At 36.7% G+C, this 21,600-nt stretch overlaps 1 protein-coding gene across 1 annotated transcript in view; it reads left to right on the plus strand.

Moving 5' to 3' along the window:
• The window catches only part of BRIP1 (BRCA1 interacting protein C-terminal helicase 1), a 182,016-nt gene that overhangs the window by 91,104 nt on the left and 69,312 nt on the right, over window positions 1-21,600 (plus strand). Inside the window, exons 14-15 of the mRNA XM_008070847.2 lie at window positions 17,921-18,080; window positions 19,080-19,201. Of these exons, the coding sequence (XP_008069038.1) occupies window positions 17,921-18,080; window positions 19,080-19,201 (282 nt within the window). The remainder of the gene's footprint in view (window positions 1-17,920; window positions 18,081-19,079; window positions 19,202-21,600) is intronic.

Consider the following 21,600-nt stretch of genomic DNA (forward strand, 5'->3'; position numbering starts at 1 on the left):
TAATTTTAAAGAAAAGACATTTATTTTACACAATTCTGGTGACTAGAAAGGCTAATATCAAGGTGCCGGAATCTCGTGAGGGCCACCATGTTGCATCATATGATGGTGAAAGACAAAAGAGCAAGCAAGGTAGAGAGAACCTATTCTCAAAAGCCCCCTCTTTCAAGCTATTAAATCCACTCATGGCATCAGAGCCCTCATTGCCTAACCACCTCTTACAAGTCCCACTTCTTAATATACTGTTAACAGTGGCAATTAAATTTCAACACAAGTCTTGGAGGGGACGTTCAAACCATAGTGGGTAGGGATCAAGCAGTACATTTTAGAAGCTGGATTTATTCTGACTTTCTGTGCTTTCCCTATCCCTTCCTTGGTTCTAAAGTATATTTTTCTTTCTTTTCATTTTCATTTTCTTTTTCTTTTTCTTTCTTTCTTTTTTTTTTTGAGTTAGGGTCTCACTCTGTTGCCCAGGCTGGATTGCAGTGGCACTATCACAGCTCATCATGGCTTCAACCTCCCGGGTAATTATTTATTTATTTATTTTTTGAGTTGGAGTCTCACTCTGTTGCCCAGACTGGAGTGCAGTAGCCGCTCCCGGCCACCACAGCCTCGACCTGCTGGGCTCTGGTGATCCTTCCGCCTCAGCCTTCCAAGTAGCTGGAACTACAGACATGTGCTACCATACCCAGCTAATTTTTGATTTATTGTAGAGATGTGGTCTCACCAAGTTGCCTGGGCTGATCTCAAATCCAATGGATCAGGCAATCCACTCACCTCAGCCTCCCAAAGGCACGGGATTACAGGCTAAGCCACCGAGCCTGGCGATTTTTTATTTTTATTTTTATTTTTATTTTTTGTAAAGATAGGTCTCACTATGTTGCCCAGGCTGGTCTCAAACTCCTGGATTCAAGTAATCCTCCTTCCTCAGCCTCCCAAAATGCTGAGATTATGGTGTGAGCCACTATGCCTGGCCTAAATTATATTTTTCATGGATGAAAAGACAGATATAGAAAACACTTTTTTGGGAAATGACAGACTAATTATTGAATATAAATTATGATTAATTTACTATTCGTTTCCTATATTAAAGCAATTTTTAAAAACTTGATATAGGCTAGAAAAACTTGGAGGCTCCAGGTGTTTCATTTTGGTTACAATCTTTAATATCTATAGTTAATCTTCATAATAGCAACTAACTGATTTTTCTTTTTGGCTGACAGTTTCACATTGGCATCTTTTGAATTTAGATGACTTGAGTGTCGTCAGGAGAGAAGTTACTTTGATGCAGTGGTAATCTCCAAATGCACTTATTATGCTTTGGGCTTGATTTGTTCTTGCTTTTCTAGTTCCTAAAGATATGACATTAGGTTGTTAATTTGTGGGTTTCTATCTTTTTGATGTAAGCATTTAACTTTATAAACTTATCTCTTAGCACAACTTTTCCTGTATCCTAGAGACTTTGGTATATTTTTTCTCTAATTTCAAAATTTTTTTTTTTTATTTTTACTTTCATTTTGTCACTGACCCAAAGATCATTCAGGAGCAGGTTGTTTAATTTCCATATATTTGCACAGATTTGAGAGTTCTGCTATTGGTTTCTGGTTTTATTCTACTGTGTTCTGAGAAGAAACTTGATATGATTTCAGTTTCTTAAAATTTATTAAGACTTGCTTTGTGACCTAACATATGGTCTATTTTGGTGACTATTCTATGTGCTGATGAGAAGAATGTATATTCTGTCCTTGTTGAGTAGAATATTCTGTAAATGTCTGTTAGGTTCATTTGATCTAGAGTCCAATTTAAATTCAGTGTTTCTGCCTCAGTTATCTGTCTAGTGCTGTCAGTGTGGTGTTCAAGCCTCCCCCTATCATTGTATTGCTCTCTGTCTCTTTTCTTAGGTCTAGTAGTATTTGTTTTATGCTTGTGGGTGCTCCAGTGTTTGCTGCGCGCACACACACACACACAAATACACACACATACCCCTTCTTGTGGAATTGATCCTTATCATTATATAATGACCTTCTTTGTCTTTTTTTGCTGTTGTTGATTTATAATCTGTTTTGTCTGATAATGGCTACTCCAGCTCTCTTTTGGTTTCCATTTGTGTGGAATACCTTTTTCTATACCTTTATCTTGAGCTTATAAGTGCCATTACTGGTTAGGTGGGCTTCTTATAAGCAATATATGGTTGAATCTCGTTTTCTATTCATTCTGCCACTCTGTATGTTTTCATTGGAGCATATAGTCTATTTATGGTCAAGGTTAATATTGATATGTGAGGTTTTTTTTTTTTTCTTGTCATATTGTTGATTGTTACCTACCTGCTTTGTAGTCTCAGTTGTGTAATTGCTTTCTAAGACTTCTGAATTTTATACTCTCAGGTATTTTTATGGTGGTGAATATTGATCTTCCATTTCCATATTTAGAAGTCTCTGAACATTTACTATAGGACTGGTCTAGTGGTGATGAATCCCTTAGCATTTGCTTGTCTAGGAAAGACTTTATTTCTTCTTTATTTTTGAAGCTTAGATTAGCAGTTTACAAAAGTTTTGGTTCATAGTTTTTTCTTTAAGAAGACTGAAAATAGGACCCCAGTTTCTTCTGGTTTATAAGGTTTCTGCTGAGAAGTCTTGTTAATCTGATGGAATTTTGTTTGTAGGTAGACACTTTTTTCTTGCTGCTTTTATACATTTTTCTTTCACACTGACTCTAGGTAGTTTGTTGACTGTAAGTGAAGTTCATCTTGCAGTATATTTCTCAGAGGTTGTCTGAGCTTCTTGCATCTGGATGTTCAAATTTCTAGCAAGATAGGGAGATTTTTCTCAATTATTCCCTGAAATACGATTTCTGCACTTTTTGCTTTTTCTTCTTCTCCCTCAGAAATACCTGGGACTCATATGTCTGAAAGCTTTACAGCATCTCATATTTCTTGAGGGTTTTGTTCATTTTTTAAAAATATTTTTTCTTTATTCTTATCTGACTAGGCTAATTTGAAACACCTGTATTCAAGCTCTGAAATTCTTTTGTTTGGTCTAGTCTAATGTTAAAGTTTTCAAATGTATTTTGTAGTTTCTTCAATGACTTTTTTTATTTCTTGAAGTTTTTTTCCTGTTTTTTTAAATCTTGTCTCTTTACTAAATTGTTTATTCACATCCTGAATTGTCAAAACTCTCACTGAGTTTCTGTATGATCCATATATTGAGTTATTTATCTGGCATTTCAGAATTTTTATTTTAGTTAAGATCCATTGCTAGAGAGCTAATGTGATTCTTTATGGGTGTTGTAACACCCTGTTTCCTTATACTACCAGAATTATTACTCTGGTTCCTTCTTATATGGAGAAACTGGCATTTCTTATTTTTGAGTTTACTTACATTTGTATGGAACTTTTTTCCCCCTTGAGGCTGTGGCTATAATGTATGTTGTGCATGGTCATTTGGTTTCAATTCTGGGTATCTTCATGGGGCCAGTTCTCTGTATAAGTTCCTTGGTTATAGATAAAGTTTTTGTGGAGGCTTTCTCAAATGCTGATTGTGGTAGCAATGTACTACTCATATGAACAGGCTTACTACCTTCTGTAGGACTGGGATTACAGAAGGCTCAGAAAACAAATCTTGGTGCACTTTTGTCAGCAGGTTTTGTATTTTGCAGTTCATCCTCTAGGCCAGTAGGTGACGCTTACGAGTAAGAGCTGGTTGCACAGAAGCAGATAGGTATGTGCTTGATATTTGTTTTGTGGGTTTTGTTTGTTTGTTTGTTTTGAGTCCGATTCTCACTCTGTTGTCCAGGCTGGAGTGCAGTGGCACACTCACGGTCACCGCAGCCTTGACCCACTGGGCTCAAGCAATCCTTCCTCCTCAGCCTTCCAAGTAGCTAGAACTATAGGCTTGCACCACCACGCCCGGCTAATTTTTTGATTTGTTATAGAGATGAGGTCTTGCCAAGTTGCCCAGGCTGGTCTTGAACTTGTGGGCTCAGGAAATCCTCTCTCCTTGGCCTCCCAAAGTGCTGGAATTATTGGCATGAGCCACTACACCCGACCTGATAGTCTCTGTTGCTTCAGGTGATGGACTGGTGTGTGAAATGCCCAGTGCCTAAGTTCCCTGCTCAGCCCTGAAGTCGGGGGACACATCTGGGTAGAACTGGATTACCGATCTTGCTCTCAGTACCCCAAGATGAGCACAAGTATCAGCTTTGATGGGGATGATGGGAGCAGCTCATAGTGAAATGTAGCAAGGTCCCTACTGGGGGTGGGTGAGGAGAGGGCCAAACCAGCTCCATACCCTCGACAGGCAGGAATGTAATCCACCTCCCAATCACTGTGGTACCTGATCTGGACCTTAAGACTCTCAGTTCAGGCAGACACTGTTGTTTATCTCTTAGTCTACAACGTAGCTGAGGACCACAGAAAGCATCTTTCCTGCACCTCCTAGCCACCTTCCCTCAGCCTGAAACAGACATCTTTGTGATTTGCCTGATACCCACTGCAGGCAAGCTGCCCCTCCTTGTAGATATGGGTAGGATCCCTTCCTTCGTGCAAACCTAGGCCCTGTGGACACAACACCAGTGAAGGCACAGCCACCCCAGTAGCCCTAGAATTGCTGTTCACTGGTGCATCCCTGTCAACCCTCAATGGGTGCAACCTCAGCTGTGTCCTCAGCAGTAGGTATGGGGGAGAGTAGAAGGCTCTCTCTCTCTCCACATCTGTTACTGAGAACTAGGAGCCATCTGGCTGCTGGGGCAGAACCACACTCCTCCTCTACAGAGCCAAATACAGTTCCTGCGTCTCAATTTAGAGGGAGGAAGTCATCTTAGCTCACAAGCAAGTAGCTCTCAGGTGCAGGAGAACAGATGCTTTGGTTTCCTTTGTCTCGAGGGGATCTTGGCACACTGCACTCTCCCTTCTTCTAGGGACAGCCAGCCCTGAGGGTCAGACCTCTATGAATCCCGCAGCTCTCCTAAGTCCTGCTAGCCCTTTGTGGTTACTGCAGTACAAGCGGGTACTGGTGAATGTGGAGGAGACACAAGGACTGAGATTCCCTGGGCAAGACAAAAGCCCCTGCAGGTGCATACCCAGTATGGCACCTACCAATTCCGCTCAGGTCAGAGAGGAGGGTAAGTGACCATGTCTCTAGTCAACCATCTTGGGGAAAAAAAAATTGTGTGACTCATTTTATTGCAATATTATGTTTATGCAGTGGTCTGTAACTGAACCTGCATTATCTCTGAGGTATGCCTGTATATGGCTGTTAGGACTATTTGATCTAAAAGGTTATTCAAGTTCGTGTTTTCTTATCAATTTTCTGTCTGGATGATTTGTCCATTGTTGGAAGTGGAATATTGACATCTCCTAGTGTTATTGTGTTGCATTCTACCTCTTCCTTCAGATTGTTTAATGTTTGCTTTATATATTTAGGTGCTTCAGTATTGGTGCATATATATTTATAATTGTTATATCTGATTGATGAGTCAACCCCTTTATCATTATATAATGTTCTCCTTTGTCTCCTTGTACAGTTTTTGACTTAAAGTCTATTTTGTTTGATGTAAATATAGCTAACTCTGCTGTCTTTTAGTTTCCATTTGTGTGGAATATCTTTTTCTATCCCATCACTTTCAATCTATGTGTGTCCTTAAAAATGAAGTTAGTCTCTTGTAGGCAGCATATAGTTGGATCTTTTTATTACTAGTATTTATTCATTCAATCACTCTATGCCTTTTTATTGGAGAGTTTAATGTATTTACATTCAAGGTAATTACTGAATGGTAGGAAGAGTACTGCCATCTTAAGAATTATTTTCTAGGTGTTTTGTAGATACTTAGATTCTTTATTTCTCTCCTACTGTCTTCTTTTGTTGTTTGATGATCTTCTATAGTGGTACACCTTGAATTCTATTTTTGTTTTGTACCTCATTGTAATTTAAGTATTTTTCTTTTGGATCTTCTTTACTAAATTGTGCAGTGGTGTTTTTCCAGAGCATTTTATCTTCAAGTTTTATAGCAGCAGGTTTATAGCAGATTCAGGTTGGCAGTACTTGAAAGTAGTAATGTTTAGGTAACAATAAAATCGTTGCTTTTTATTTATTTGCTTCTCTCAGACTGAATTCTAATAGTGCAAATATACTGACCTCATTATAGTTTACTTTTTAGCCTTTTTTATAGAAGTACAGAAAATGAGTGCCCTTTTTTGCATACACTTAATCTTCTCAGGTAAGGAATGAAACAGATTGTTGCATTTATGTGAATAAATGTATTCATTCAGATTTTGGCCAACACTTACTAAGCCAACACTTCTTCAGCATAAAGTAGTAAAACTGGTCAAATTATATACATTTTACCTAAGAGATTACTTCAGACAATGATGAATTAACGATGTTGATGAATCCACAGTAATTTAGAATTTATGTTTCAAAGAGTTCAGAATTTGCTTCATCCATAAATAGCTATTGAGTTCCTTTTTTTTCCCTAAGAGATTTCAATGAAGTGGGTTGTTATGAGGAAGTACATTAGTTATTTCAGAAATATCATTTTATTTGAAATTTTTTGCATTGTAAGTATTATATATTTTTATTGGAATGTGTCAGTAAGTCTCTAAATAAATGTGTCAGTATCAGTAGTGCAGCTCTCACATTTTCAGAGTCATCAATCTTTGAACTAAGGGAATGTTCCTTTTCAGAGAGGACTATAGGACATTTCATTTCCACTTAAATTCCCAACAACCATAAGGGGCTTGTTTTCATTTTAGGGCAGTATTCCTCCATATTATTCCTTCAAGTGCACTACTGACTACCTGTGTATTCACTGAAAGCTTGATTCTGAAATATAACCCAGGCTTTTGAGGTGAAGGTGCTGAGCCAGTTATCATAAATAGGTACTTGCTCAATAGAAATTAATATTTTTGTCTTCTCATATTTTGTTTGTATGTAGCAAAAATTAAGGATATCCTCATTTTTACTGTAACTAAAAAAGTTATTTTAAAAACACTACTCTTAGGCTGGGTGCAATAGCTCATGCCTATAATCCCAGCATTTTGGTGAGAAGATTACCTGTACTAATGGGTTCGAGACCAGCCTGGGCAACTTGGCAAGATCTCATCTCTACAATAAATCAAAAAATTAGCCAGGTGTGGTGATGCATGCCTGTAGCTCCAGCTACTTGGATGACTGAGGAAGAAGGATCACCTGAGCCCTGCAGGTCATGGCTGCGGTGGCCGTGAATGTGCCACTGCACTCCAACCTGAGTGACAGAGTGAAACTCCAACTCAAAATAAAATAAAAGCACTACTTTTTTCCCATTTTTATTTGTATCTAAAAGGAACTGCTTTTTATTTCTAGCATATATCACCTATAGGTACATATCACCTGAATAAATGAAATTAAATGTCTCTTACATACCTCATACATAGTGCCTCATGAAATGAATAGTAAAGAATCATCTTTAGATGGAAAAATGTGGCAGGTTTTACTTATGAAATAAATTATGTGAAGAAGATTATAAAAGATGGTAGTCTGTTTAGGCAGTCCTATTAAAAACATTAAGACTTGAATACTGGCTATTAAAGTGAGTAAATGGCAATATTATAAAGCTAAACACACGCCAAAAAACATTTTCCAGAGGACTGGAATTGTAACAATACCTTTAATGAGGGCAAAGAGGTCTTAATGCAATTTGCACTTTCTAAAGTTTCAAAAAGAGACTTTAAGTTAGTGTATTATTAATGTACTGAACATCTGGAACTGTGTAAAAGCTATGGACATTGAGCAAATGCAGAATTTCCCCACTAGGTTGCATTCTAACTTATTGCCTCCCTAGTGAGATACTGGTTTGGAAAAATTTGAAAAAATAAAATGACAGTATCCAGAAAGGCATGGACATTCCAAAGTGTCTTTTAATTTGTGAGGTCTGACTTTTAAAAAAATACCTCTGAGGTTATCAAATCCAAGTGATGTGAACACAAATTAATAAGTTAAATCATCTCTATCACTATATGTCAGCTAGTCTGGGTATATGAATAGTATTTACCTTTTATGAGCGATTAAGTAAAATAATTTATAATAGCGATACCTTACATTTTTCACCTTTTGTAAGCCTTAAAACCTGAAAGATGGCTGTGGGTCAGTGTGCTTTGTTAACTGCTTTTTAGTTGCTTAGTTAGGATACTTAAGATAATTTAACAGTGAATTGATTTATTTGTATGTTTAGTTATTTGTGAGATTTCTCTGGCAAGAGGGATAATTAAGCTGTATAAATGTATAATTTGAGGGTCACTTGCAATGAGAATATAAAAGCTGTAGACCTACATATTTTGTTATCTGAAACAAAGTTTGCTGTAGGCCATTTTAACTAAAATAATCAGTTTGTTTTTACTGTAGAACTACATTCCAAATGTGCACCTAGACCCTGTGTAATCTCTAATGAAAGGCATTTAAGGTACTTTTAAAAAACCTCTACTGAAGAGATTAAAATAAACACATTGTGCTCTGTGGAAATGTTGTCTCATAGTTGCTGAATTTCCTCTTTTTCAAAGTGTTTCTGGTACCTCTGCCTGAACTAAAATCTGGATATACCCAGAGGGCATCCCATGTCTTCATCACCCCTTTCAAGTTGTGATGGTGTTTTCCTCTTGCAACTTGTAGTACCTCAGAGATAGTATCCTATTTACTCTCTGTTGTTCTTTCTAAATCTTTGTTTTCTCCAGAAAGGGGTGGGGAGGGTGGAGGGAGACAGGAGGAAAAGGAACTCACCAACAAAAAGCCAGCCAGGCTCTGAGCTCATGTATTCTAAACATATCCCTCTTTTTCTCTCATCTTTATTATCTTACAAAGCATCTGAATTTTTTTTTTTAATTTAAGATTTAGGACCTGATTTTACTGGTTGGTTGGTTGATTGATTTTTTGCCCTTACTCTCCTCCTCTCTGAGCGTCCATTATTTTGGACCTTCTTTTTTTTTTTTTTTAATTATTTTGTTAAATCCATTCAACTATTTTTTGAGCACTTTATGTGTCAAATACTGTTCTATGTACTGGACAGTCAGTGATGAGTAAAACAAAAATAATTGTTCTTCTATAGTCCAGAGTGAGAGACAGAAACTAAACAAGCTACATAGAAAGATACTAATATGTTAGATAAGGTTATAGACTGAATATTTGTGTTCCACCAAATTTTTAATGTTTAAACCCTAACCCCCAATGTGGCTATATTTGGAGATTAGGCCTCTAAGGAAATAATGGAGGTGAAGATCATAAGGGTAGGGCCCTAATCTGATAGGATTAGTGTCTTCATAAGAGACATAGCACTCTTTCTCCCTCTCCCTCTTTGTTTGAGCACAGAGAGACAAGGTCACATGAAGACACAGAAAGAAAGTGGCTGTTTGCAAGCCAGGAAGAGAGCCTTCATGAGAAACTGAGTTAACTGGTACCTTGATGTTGGACATTTTAGTCTCTAGAACTGTGAGAAATAAATTTCTGTTGTTTAAGCCATTTAGTCTGTGTTATTTTGTTATGGCAGCTTGATGGGACTAATGCAGATGGTTATAAGTGCTGTGTAGAAAATTAAAGCAAGGAAGGGGAGAAAGAGGATTCTGGGGGTGTAGAAAGGGCGTTATGGCTTAGAGTTCTAATAGGATGGTTTAGAAGGCCTGTGAGTAAGGGTCTAAAGCAAGGGAGGAAGCAAGCCATTCTGATCTGGGGGGGGAAGACCGTTCAGACAGAAAGAACCTTGAAGTAGGAGAGTACCTGGTTTGTCTGAGCAACGAGGAGGCTAGTGTGGCTGCAGCAGTGTGGGGGTGAGGTATGGGACTAGTAAGAGATGAGGTCAGAGAAGTGACTGGGGTAAAATTACACTAATGAAAGGATTTAGATTTTGTTCTGAATGCAGTAGGAAGTCATTGAAGGCTTTAAACTTAGTTTTTAAAGAATTATGCTGCCTTGCTATGTGGAAAATGGACTCTAAAGAGCATAGGAAGAAGCAAGGTGACTGTTTAGGAGTCTACCATAATAATCCAGGCAAGAGATGGTGGTGGCTTCGACCACTGTGGTGGCAATAAACATAGTGAGAAATGTTTGGAGTCTAGATATAATTTTAAAACCTTACAGTGGGATTTGCTGATGGATTGGATGTGTAGTGTAAGGGTTTCTGTCTGGGCCCTTTTCTTTATCTGTACTCTCCTGCTAATCAATCTTATCTATATGTATTATTTCTTTTTTTATCTTGGTTTCCTAATTTCTAATTCAATTTTGACCTTTCCTCTAAGGTCTACACCCGTATATTTAGCTGCCAGGTCAACATTTCAATTTGAATATTTTAAAGGCAACAAACTTAACATCTTTCCTTCCAATCTTGGATCGTTTTGCAGTGTTTTCTATAGGAGTAAATGGTACTTGGACCATTTTTTTTGTTGCTTATAACAGAGTACCCAAAACTGGGTGATTTATACAGAAAAGAAATTATCATACAATTGTGGAGGTTAAGAAGTCTAAGATGGAGAGGCTGCATCCAGCCAGGGCCTTCTTGCTGGTGGGAACACTCTGCAGAATACCAAAGTAATACAGGTCATCACATGGCGATGTGCTGAGTGTGTGAGCTCAGGTCTCTCTTCCTTTTCTAATAAAGCCACCTGTCCCATTCCCATGATAATCCTTTGATTCATTAGCCCATCAATTCATTCATGAGGGCAGAGCCCCCATGACGCAGCACCTCTCTAAAATACCTACCTCTCAGTCTGTAATCCTAGCACTTTGGGAGGCTGAGGTGAGAGGATTGCCTGAGCCCGGGGGTTCGAGACCAGCCTATGCAACTTGGTGAGACTTCGTCTCTACAATAAATCATAAAAATTGACCCGGCTTGGTAGCTTAGCCTGTAATCCCAGCACTTTGGGAGGCCGAGGCGAGTGAATTGCTTGAGCTCATGGGTTTGAGACCAGCCTGGGCAACTTGGTGAGACCTCGTCTCTTCAATTAAAAAAAAGAGAAGTAAACAGTGAATACAACAAAGTGCATTTCTCTAGGTAATCCTTTAGTGGTTCTTTACCTTCATTTGATATGGAAAGTTTGTATCATTTATCTTTTTACCTTACTCTCAAGTTTGCATTTTTTTTTTAACTTTCTAATTCAAGCTATCTCTATCTCTGGGTTAGTATAATAGTAGCCTGAATATACCCACTCTAACCCCTCCACTAATTTGTCTATATTAATATCAGAGTAATGTTGCTTAATTTTTGTTTTTTCTTTGTAAAATATGACGTTTGTGTATAAAGCTAATATATATTTTTAAAATAGTAATAAAGTGAGTATCTGAGTGCCCACCATCCCTCTTAAAAAATAGAACATTAGCTGGATGAGGTGGTACATGCCTGTAGTCTCAGGTACTCAGAAGGCTGAAGTGGGAGGATCGCTTGAGCCCAGGAATTAGAGGTCTTAGTGAGCTATGATTGTGCCACTGCACTTCAGCCTGGATGATAGAGTGAGACCTTGTCTCTAAAAAAATAAATAAATAAATTAAAAAATAAATAGAACACTATTTTTATATTAAAAGCCCTCATTTGCTCCTTCCCTTGATATCACATCCCCTCAAAAGATATTAAATTTGTGTGTTTTTAAAAAGTTGTATTTTTTCTTAAATAATATATTGTTTTTCAATTTTGTATAAATAAAATCATATGTATTTTATCTGTCTGTATTTGCTTTTTTTACTCAACATCTCTAGGTTTGTGATTCATCCTTACTGATACATGTGAAACTAATTTATACTACTGTGTAGTATTCATTTGTATGTTTATATTTTTTTCAATTTAAAAAATTGTGGTAAAATACACATAGCATAAAATTGACTTTTTAAGCCTTTTAAAAATATATAGAAAGGAGGTCTCGCTATGTTGCCCAGGCTGGTCTTGAACTCCTGAGGTCAAGCAATCCTCTTGTCTCAGTCTCCCAGAGTGCTGAGATTTCAGGCGTAAACCACCATGCCTGGCTTATATGTCTGTCTTTATGTCAGTACCATACTGTTTTGATTATTGTGGCTTTGTAAGATGTAAATATCATGAAGTATGGTGCCTCTAGTTTTAGTCTTCTTTCTCAAGATTGTTTGAGTATTTGAGGTCTCTTGTGGTTTCATATGAATTTTAGTACTTTCTATTTCTGTTAAAAAATGTCATTGGTATTTTAATAGGAATTGCATTGAATCGCTATTAATTATTTTAATGTTTTGTAGAATTCAACATTGAAGCCATCAGGTCCTGGGCTTTTTTTTTTTTTTTTTTTTTTTCCTTTTGTGGAAGACTTTATTACTGATTCAGTCTCCATATTATAGTTATAGGTCTGTTCAGATTTTCTATTTCTTCATGATTGAGTCTTGGTAAGTTGTATGTTTCTAAAGATTTGTTCATTTTTTTCTAGGTTATCCAATTTGTTGGCACATAATTATTTGAAGTAGTCTCACAATCCTTTTTTTATTTCTGTGGTATCAGTTACAATGTCTCTTTCATTTCTGATTTTGTTTATGTGCCTTTGTTTTTCTTAATAAGGTTAGGTAAAGACTTGTAAATTTGGTTGATCTTTTGAAAAACAGACTCCTAGTTTTATTTTTTCCAGTTGTTTTCTGTTCTCTATTTCATTTATTTCTTCCCTAAGCTTTATTTGTTTATTTTTTTCCTGCTGACTTTGGGTTTGGTTCTTTTTGAGTTCATTGAGGTAAAGAATTGAATTACTTGAGATTTTTCTTTTTAAAAAAAAATGTAGGCATTTACCATTGTAAACTTTCCTCTTAGTACTGCCTTTGGTGCATCCTCTACTTTTGGTATGTTGTGTTATGTATTCACTGATCTCAAGATAATTTTATAATTTCCCTTTTGATTTCTTCTTTGGCCCATTCATAGTTGATCAAAAAGTGTTGATTTTCACATACTTGTGAATTTTGTGACTTTCTTTCTGCTATTGAATTTTGGGTTCATTTCTTTGTGATTGGAAAAGTTACGTGGCATTGATTTCAATCTTCTTAAATGTGTTAAGACTTGTTTGTGACCTAACATTATCTATCCTGGAGAATGTTGTATATGCAGTTGAGAAGAGTGTTTATTCTGCTACTGTTGGATGAAATGTTCTCTGTATGTCTATTAGATCCACCTGGTCTGTAGCACTATACAAGTTCTCTGTTTCCTTATTGATCTGTCTTGTTTTATTCATTATTGAAGGTGGGGTATTTGAATCTCCTATTACTGTGATGTTGGCATTTTTTTTCCCCCCTCAGTACTGTAAATATTTGTTTGATATATTTGGGTGCTCTGATGTTGGATGCACATGTATCCACAATTGTTCAATATTATTGGTGAATTGAATCATTTATGATCATATAATGCCTTTTTTTTCTCTTGGGACAGTTTTTGACTAAAAATCTGTGTAGTTTGATATATATGTTGCTACTCCTGCTTTTAGTTACTATATATAAGGAATATCTTTTCTGATCCTTTCACTTTCAGCCTACATATATCCTTAAATCTAAAGGGAGTCACTTGTAGACAGCATACAGTTTTTATCTCTCCAGCTATTTTATGTCTTTTGATTGGAGAATTTAATCCATTTACGTTTCAAGTAATGGCTGATAGGGAAGAATTTACCATTGTCATTTTGTTAATTGTTTTGTCTTATCTTTTTTGTCCCTCTTTTCCTTTCATGCTGTCTTTTTCTGGGAAATAAAAAGTAGTTTAATAACTTCTTAACTGTGTTTGTAGAATTAAAATTATTCTTCCTGTTTAATTAAAGCAAATTTGAATGATATATATGTAAGGAAAAAAATGTGTCCAAGTTATAAAATTTGAATTAAGAGCAACGTTTTGCCAGGCGTGGTGACTCAAGCCTGTGATCCCAGCTCTTTGGGAGGCCAAGGCAAGAGGATTGCCTGAGTCCAGGGGTTAGAGACACGGGCAACTTGGTGAGATCTCATCTCTACGATAAATTTTAAAAAATTAGCCGGGCATGGTGGCGCACGCCTGTAGTTCCAGCTGATTGGAAGGTCGAGGCAGAAGGATTTCCTGAGCCCAGCAGGTCGAGGCTGGGACCGTGCACCACTGCACTCCAGCCTGGGCGATGGAGTGAGACTCCAATGCAAAAAAAAAAAAGCAATGTTTTTATTTATTTATTTTTATTTTTTTATTTTTGAGTTGGAGTCTCACTCTGTCACCCAGACTGAAGTGCAGTGGTTGCTCCCGGCCATCACAGCCTCGACCTGCTGGGTTCCAGCGATCCTTCCGCCTCAGCCTTCCAAGTAGCTGGAACTACAGGCGCGCTATCACACCCGGCTTATATTGATTTATTGTAGATATGAGGTCTCGCCAAGTTGCCCAGGCAGGTCTCGAACTCGTGGGCTCAGGCAATCCACTCACCTCAGCCTCCCAAAGGCGCGGGATTACAGGCTGAGCCACTGAGCCCGGCAAAAGCAATGTTTTAAAACTTAGAAAAATGTAGCTAATTTTGATGTGTCTGTGTTTTCTCCTTTTTTTTCCTCTCCTGTCCCCTGAATCATAATCTTATGTATGATTATTATATGCTAACAATTTAAAATATAAAAATTTTAAAGTTTAAAAACTGAGGGCAACCCCATGTGGGTGCTTTTCTGTCCTCTCAATAAATCCTGCTTCCTCACTAAAGAAAAACAAAAACAAAAAAACCCAAAAAAACTGAATAGAGTCTACTAATATTCAAGCCAAAAGTTAACTCAGATATATCAACCAGCTCAATAGCCTTATTTTGCAGACAAGCTATTTATTTATTTATTTAGAGTTAAAATCTCACTCTGTTGTCCAGACTGGAATGCAGTGGCATGCTGCTCATGGCCACCACAGCCTCAAAGGGCCAGGATCAGGATCCTTTCACCTCAGCATTGCAAGTAGCTGGAACTACAGGCATGCGCCTCGGCGCCCAGCTAATTTTTTGATTTATTGTAGAGATGAGGTCTCGCCAAGCTGCCTGGGGCTGGTCTTGAACCCATGGGCTCAGGCAATCCTCTCACCTCAGCCTCCCTAAGTGCTAGGATTACAGGCTTGAGCCACCGCCCCTGGCTGCAGACAAGTGTTTAAAGATCCAGTAATATTACATGATACTTTATTTTGTATTTTTATAGCAGTGTTCTTATGGGATTAATATGACATTTTACTTTCTTGTGTGTTACTCAAGATTTATTTATGAGTCTATGGACATTTTATTGTACATAAACTTCTGACAATTCTTTGAATCCAAATTATCAGCCTGGGCAGAATGTCATTTTTCCTCATCCCTTATAACAAATTTGAAATAATTGCATACATTATACCTGCTTCTAAACAATTTAAATAATATTAAATCTTTGATACTCTGAATGCTTTCCTATATAATGGGACTTTTAAAATCCTTTCTGAATTTCTTTAGGGGAAATTGTGTACATTTTCACAATTCTCTTTTTCTCCAACTTTTCTTTTGTAATAGTTTTCCTTTAATCTAAATGTGGAATATATTTTGGATTCATCAACATAATGGTCTTACTTCAAGTAGCATATGAGGTTTTTCTCTGAATCTTGAACCTTCGTAACCCACGGTTATTGGAAAGTGTTATTATCTCACAATCAAGGAATCAGAGATGAAATTTTATTTTGTTTAAAATATAGGAAAAACAGTATATCACTGGATTAAATTCCATTGAGTATCAACAATTATGCTAATTCATGGCAAATTTTATCTGGTTTTATATTCTCTTGACAAATTTTTGTCCTTTTCTAAACTGGTTATTCAGTAGATAAATTTAAATAATTTAACGAGCAATTTTTGTCCTTTTCTAAACTGGTTATTCAGTAAATAAATTTAAATAATTTAACGTGCTATTCTGAAAATTATTGTCTCTATAGCAGGCTTTTTCTTTCAGTTGAAGACCCACTGTGACTCTCCCATATACATTGTTATTTTGAATATTGTCAGAAGATTTTAAAAATACTTCCTATTTATTCGTGAAAAACTTTGATTCAGGAACAGTACATATTCAAAAAGCAATTTCTGAAAGCCAACTCATGAGGCACACAAAATAGAAAAGACTTTCAGATCAATGATAGCCCTATGCTTTTTACCTAATAACTTAGTATTATGGAAATTTTTAGTTTTTATTTTATTTTATTTTTGAGTTGGAGTCTCACTCTGTCACCTAGACTGGAGGGCAGTGCCATGCTCCTGCCCACTGCAGCCTCGACCTGCTGGGTTCAGGCGATCCTTCTGCCTCAGTCTTCCAAGTAACTGAAACTACAGGTATGTGCCTCCATGCCCAGCTAATGTTTTAATTTATTATAGAGATGAGGTCTTGCCAAGTTGCCCATGCTGGTCTTTAACACGCAGGCTCAGGCAATCCTCTTACCTTGGCCTCCCAAAGTGCTGGGATTATAGGCGTGAACCACCACACCCAGCCTGACTTTTCGTTTTTATTGATTAGGAAACCATGATCACTGTAAAATAGCAATTAACTATTTTACTAATTAGTGATATAAAATTGTCTTGTTAAGAAATTTATTTGTAAAAATAGATAAGGGTAAAACTCTGAGGAAATAAGCTATCTTACAAAAACTGACTAGTTACTGTTCCCTAGAGAATTTTGGTGGTTGCTTATAATAACTCGTCCACATTGCATAGAACCCATAGCACAGAACAGGCGAATAACACAGTGAAACTTAAATCAGAATCTTTTGCTACTGGTTTTTGTCACTTCCTTTTATTTTGAGTTGGAGTCTCACTCTGTCACCCAGGCTGGAGTGCAGTGGCACACTCACGACCACCCCAGTGTCAACCTGCTGGGCTCCGGAAATCCTTCTGTCTCCCTTCCAAGTAACTATAACTACAGGTGTGTGCTACCACCCCCGGCTAATTTTTTTATTTTGCAGAGAAAAGGTCTCGCCAAGTTGCCTGGGCTGGTCTTGAACCCACAGGTTCAGGCAATCCACTTACCTCAGCCTCCCAAAGTGCTAGGATTACAGGTTGAGCCACCAAGCCTGGCCTTTTTGTCATTTTCATTTCTTTAGCTCTTATCTTTATTATTAACTTCTACTTCCTATGTATTTGTTGTGTTTCATTTTCCAGCTTCCTAAAATAATGCTTAATTTTATTTTGACACTTTAAAAATATTTTATAAGCTATTAGTGTATTTCTAAGTATTGTCATTGTTGCATGTCATATGTTTTGAATTATGAGTGCTTATCATTTTAGTGTTGGGCTTCTTTGTTTCTTTTTTCAGACTTTGCATTATTGACTTTTAATCTAACATTGCATAATTGTTATAATATGTGGTCAGTATGATAAAGATAATTTGAAATTTGTTGGAAGTCTTTTTGTAATCTAGCCCATGGTTACTTCTATAAATATTCCTTTTGTGCCTGTATATTTTCTACATGTTGACTCTCTGAGTCTCTTTTTACATGTTTATTCAATTCAGGTTATTAATGATGATCAAATTTTCATTTTACATGCAGTAAAATGATGTTAAATAAGTTTAATTTAAGGATACCTTAGTTAAGAATATTGAGGAACTTCACCTTAGGTTTAAAAAGAGAACTTGAAATTTGTCAACTTTGACAGAAGTCTCTTTTTTTTGCTTTTGAAATTACCAAGATAACAATAATAGTAGTAGTAGCAGCAGTAGTAGTATTAGTGGTAATAGTAATGGTAACAGCATTAGCAGCTAATGTTTATTGAGCTCTTACTATGGGCTAGCACCATTCAAACCTCTAAATATGTTAAGAAATTTAACCCAATAACAGCTCTATGAGATATTATTGTTTTCCTCATTTTATAGATGAGAAGAAACACAGAAAGGTTAATATGCTTGCCATAGTCATATGGCAGTCACACTGGCTTTAAACAAGCAAAAGTAAATTTGTTCAGCTGAATACACACAAAAAAATCTTTCTTTTCATTTTTTAGTTATTAGAAAAATTAAAAGAACGTTGGCTCTCCACTGGTCTATGGCATAATCTGGAGTTAGTGAAGACAGTCATTGTAGAACCGCAGGGAGGAGAAAAAACTAATTTTGATGAGTTACTTCAGCTGTACTATGATGCAATCAAGTACAAAGGAGAAAAAGGTAATTTGGAAATTATTTCATGATCAGTGAAAAAACATTTTTTTATTATAAAGTAAGAAGAAGTTGGTGCCATTAGAATTTTATTTGCATTATCTTTTTAAATGAATTGCTCTTAGAAGAAAAATTATATTTCATAATCTTGGATAAAAAGAAAGTTGAGCAAAGAAATTATTTGCAGTTGTCCTCCTATGAATATTTTCACTTGGGTATGCTGATTCAACTTTAAGAAACAGCATGCCTTCAGGTATTATCACAGTCGTCCTTGTACTACCTGAAATGTTTTGTGCAAGAAGGCAGCTAGCATGTGTATAAATATATTCCTTACTAACTTCATGAGATGTATATTTTGATGCAAAAAATGTAATTTGTGCTCATATTTTGTTACGTAAGGTAAACTTGAGTTTTCAAAACATAACTGAAGACTCGATTTCCAGGTTAGAGAATATATACAAAAAGTTTGATGTGAAAGGCTAACAGTAATAATTTATGAACAATGCATCAATAAAGACAATATAACATAATTGTCAATATCTTCTTATGATAAGAGTATATATAGTGTTTTCTGGGTGTGTGTTTTAAATACTTTTCAATATAATATTTATACAATATGATATATATTATAAATTGCAGTTTAAATTATTCTGAGGATTTTACTTTCTCATCATAAAGGTAATGATTGCAATTTTAATTTTTATAAAGCAAAACTGTTTATAATTGCTCAGTTCATATGCAAATTACTATTCTGATGTGGTTTTATTATGTAAATTATCTGGGACAGATGTACAGTTCATAAGTTAGTTTGTTACCCTATTGCCTATAAATGTAATTTTGTTCCCCTAATTTACTTAAGACATTGAACTTTTGAAACTTTATTTCATAATAGTGTGTTATTTTATTTTGAATTTGCTTCTATAATGACTTAATAGCCAGGTCTTTTCAAAATGAGAAGAATAAGAATTTTGAGTGTGCTTTTAAAAATATTTATTTCTGTTGCTTAAGATGGAGCCCTCCTGGTAGCAGTTTGTCGTGGTAAAGTGAGTGAGGGTTTGGATTTCTCAGATGACAATGCCCGTGCTGTTGTAACAATAGGAATTCCTTTTCCAAATGTGAAAGATCTACAGGTAGGCCATCACAGCCTTAAGAAAGTATTATTATTATAAGAGTCTTTGGTGTTGTATAAAGCTAATTACAGGCACATTATTTTAATGTAATTTACTTTATTGTGCTTATTTTTTTTTTATTGATATTTTTTAGCAACACTGCATCAAGCAAGTTTATTGGCACTATTTTTTCCAATAGCATGTGTTCACTTTTTCATCTCTGTGTCACATTTTGGTAATTCTCTCAATATTTCAAACTTTTTCATTGTCATATCTGTTATGGTGATCTGTCATCAGTGATCTTTGATGTTACTATTTAAATTGTTTTGGGATACCTCAAACCATCCATATAAGACTGTGAAGTCATTTAATAAATGTTATGTGTGTTCTGGCTAGGCACAGTGGCTCACACTCGTAATACTAGCACTTTGGGAGGCAGAGGCGAAAGAATTGTCTGGACCTAGGGGTTCAAGACCAGCCTGGGCAACTTGGCAAGATCTCATCTCTATAGTAAACCAGAAACATTAGGCAGGCACGGTGGCGCATGCTTATGGTTCCAGCTACTTGGAAGGCTGAGGCAGAAGGATCACCTGAGCTCAGCAGGTAGAGGCTCTGGTGACTATGAGCGTGCAACTCCACTCCAGCTTGGACGACAGAGTGAGACTCCCCCCCCCAAAATCTGTGTGTGTTCTGACCAGCCATTCCCCCATCTCTTTTTCTTTCCTTGGGCCTCCCTATTTCCTGAGACACAGCAATATTGAAATTACGCTAATTAGTAACTCTCAATGACCTCTAAGGAAGGAAGAGATGCACACCTCTTGTTTTAAATCAAAAGCTAGAATTGATTAAGCTTAATTAGGAAGGTGTGTTGAAAATTGAGATTAGCCCAGCTAGGCCTCTTGTGCAAGTTAGCCAAGTTGTGATGCAAAGGAAAAGTTCTTGAAGAAAATTAAAAGTGCTATTCTGGTAAATGTATGATAATAAGAAAGCAAAACAGCTTTATTATTGGTATAAAGAAAGGTTTAGCTGAGCTCGGTGGCTAAGCCTGTAATCCCAGCAATTTGGAGGCCAAGGTGAGTGGATTGCCTGAGCCCGAGGGTTCAAGACCCACCTGGGCAACTTGGTGAGACCTTGTCTCTACAATAAATAAAAAATTAGCTGGATGTGGTAGTGCGTGCCTGTAGTTCCAGCTACTTGGAAGGCTGAGGTGGAAGGATCGCCAGAGCCCAGCAGGTCGAGGCTGGCGGTGGCCGGGAGCGTGCCACTGCACTCCAGTCTGTGCAACGAGTGAGACTCCAACTCAAAAGAAAAGAAAGGTTTAATGGTCTGGATAGAAGATCAAACCATCCACAACATTCCTTTAAGCCAAAGCCCAATCCAGAGCCTTAACTCTTCAGTTCTATAAAGGCTGAGAGAGGTGAACTGCAGAAAAAAGTTTCAAATTAGCAGTGATTGGTTCATGATGTTTAAGGAAAGAGTACAAGGTAAAGCAGCAAGTGCTTGTGTAGGAGCTGCAGCGAGTTATCCAGAAGATCTAGCTAAGGTAATTGATGAAGGTGGCTATGCTAAACCACAGATTTTCAATGTAGACAAAATAACCTTCTATTGGAAGAAGATGCCACCTTGGACTTTCATAGCTAAATGAGAAAAGTTAATGCCTGTTGTGAAAGCTTCAAAGGACAGGCTAACTCTTGTTAAGGACTAATGAAGCTAGAGACTTTAAGTTGAAACCAATTGCTCATTGACTATTCCAAAAATCCCAGGGCTCTTGAAAATTATGCTAAGTCTACTCTGTCTGTGTTCAATAGATGGAATAACAAAGCCTGCATAACAGTACATTTGTTTACAGCATGGTTTATTGACTGTTTTACACCCAGTGTTGAACCTACTGCTCAGAAAAAAGATTTCTTTCAAAATATTACTACTCATTGACAATGCCCCTGATCCTCCAAGAACTGTGATGGGGGTTTACAAGCTTAATCTTGTCTTCATCCTTGCTAACACAACATCCATTCTGCAGCCTATGAACCAAGAAATAATTTCAACTTTCAAGTCTTATTATTTAAGAAATATCTTTCTAAGGCTATGACTGCCATAGATGATGATTCTTCTGATGGATCTGGGCACAGTAAACGGAAAACACTCTGGAAAGGATTCACCATTCTAGATGCCATTAAGAACATTCATGAGTCATGGGAGGAGTCAGAATATCAACATTAATAGGAGTTTGAATGAAATTTATTCCAACCCTCATTGGATAACTTTGAGGTTCAAAACTTCAGTGGAGGAAATAACTGCAGCTGCGGTGGAAACAGCAAGAGAACTAGAATTAGAAGTGGAACCTTGAAGATGTGACTGAATTGCTGCAATCTCATGATAAAACTTAAGTGGATGTGGAGTTGTTTCTTATGAATGAGCAA

This window comes from Carlito syrichta, unplaced genomic scaffold (genome assembly GCF_000164805.1).
Source record: "Carlito syrichta isolate Samal-C Ts95f unplaced genomic scaffold, Tarsius_syrichta-2.0.1 Scaffold314028, whole genome shotgun sequence".
Lineage (NCBI taxonomy): Eukaryota > Metazoa > Chordata > Mammalia > Primates > Tarsiidae > Carlito > Carlito syrichta.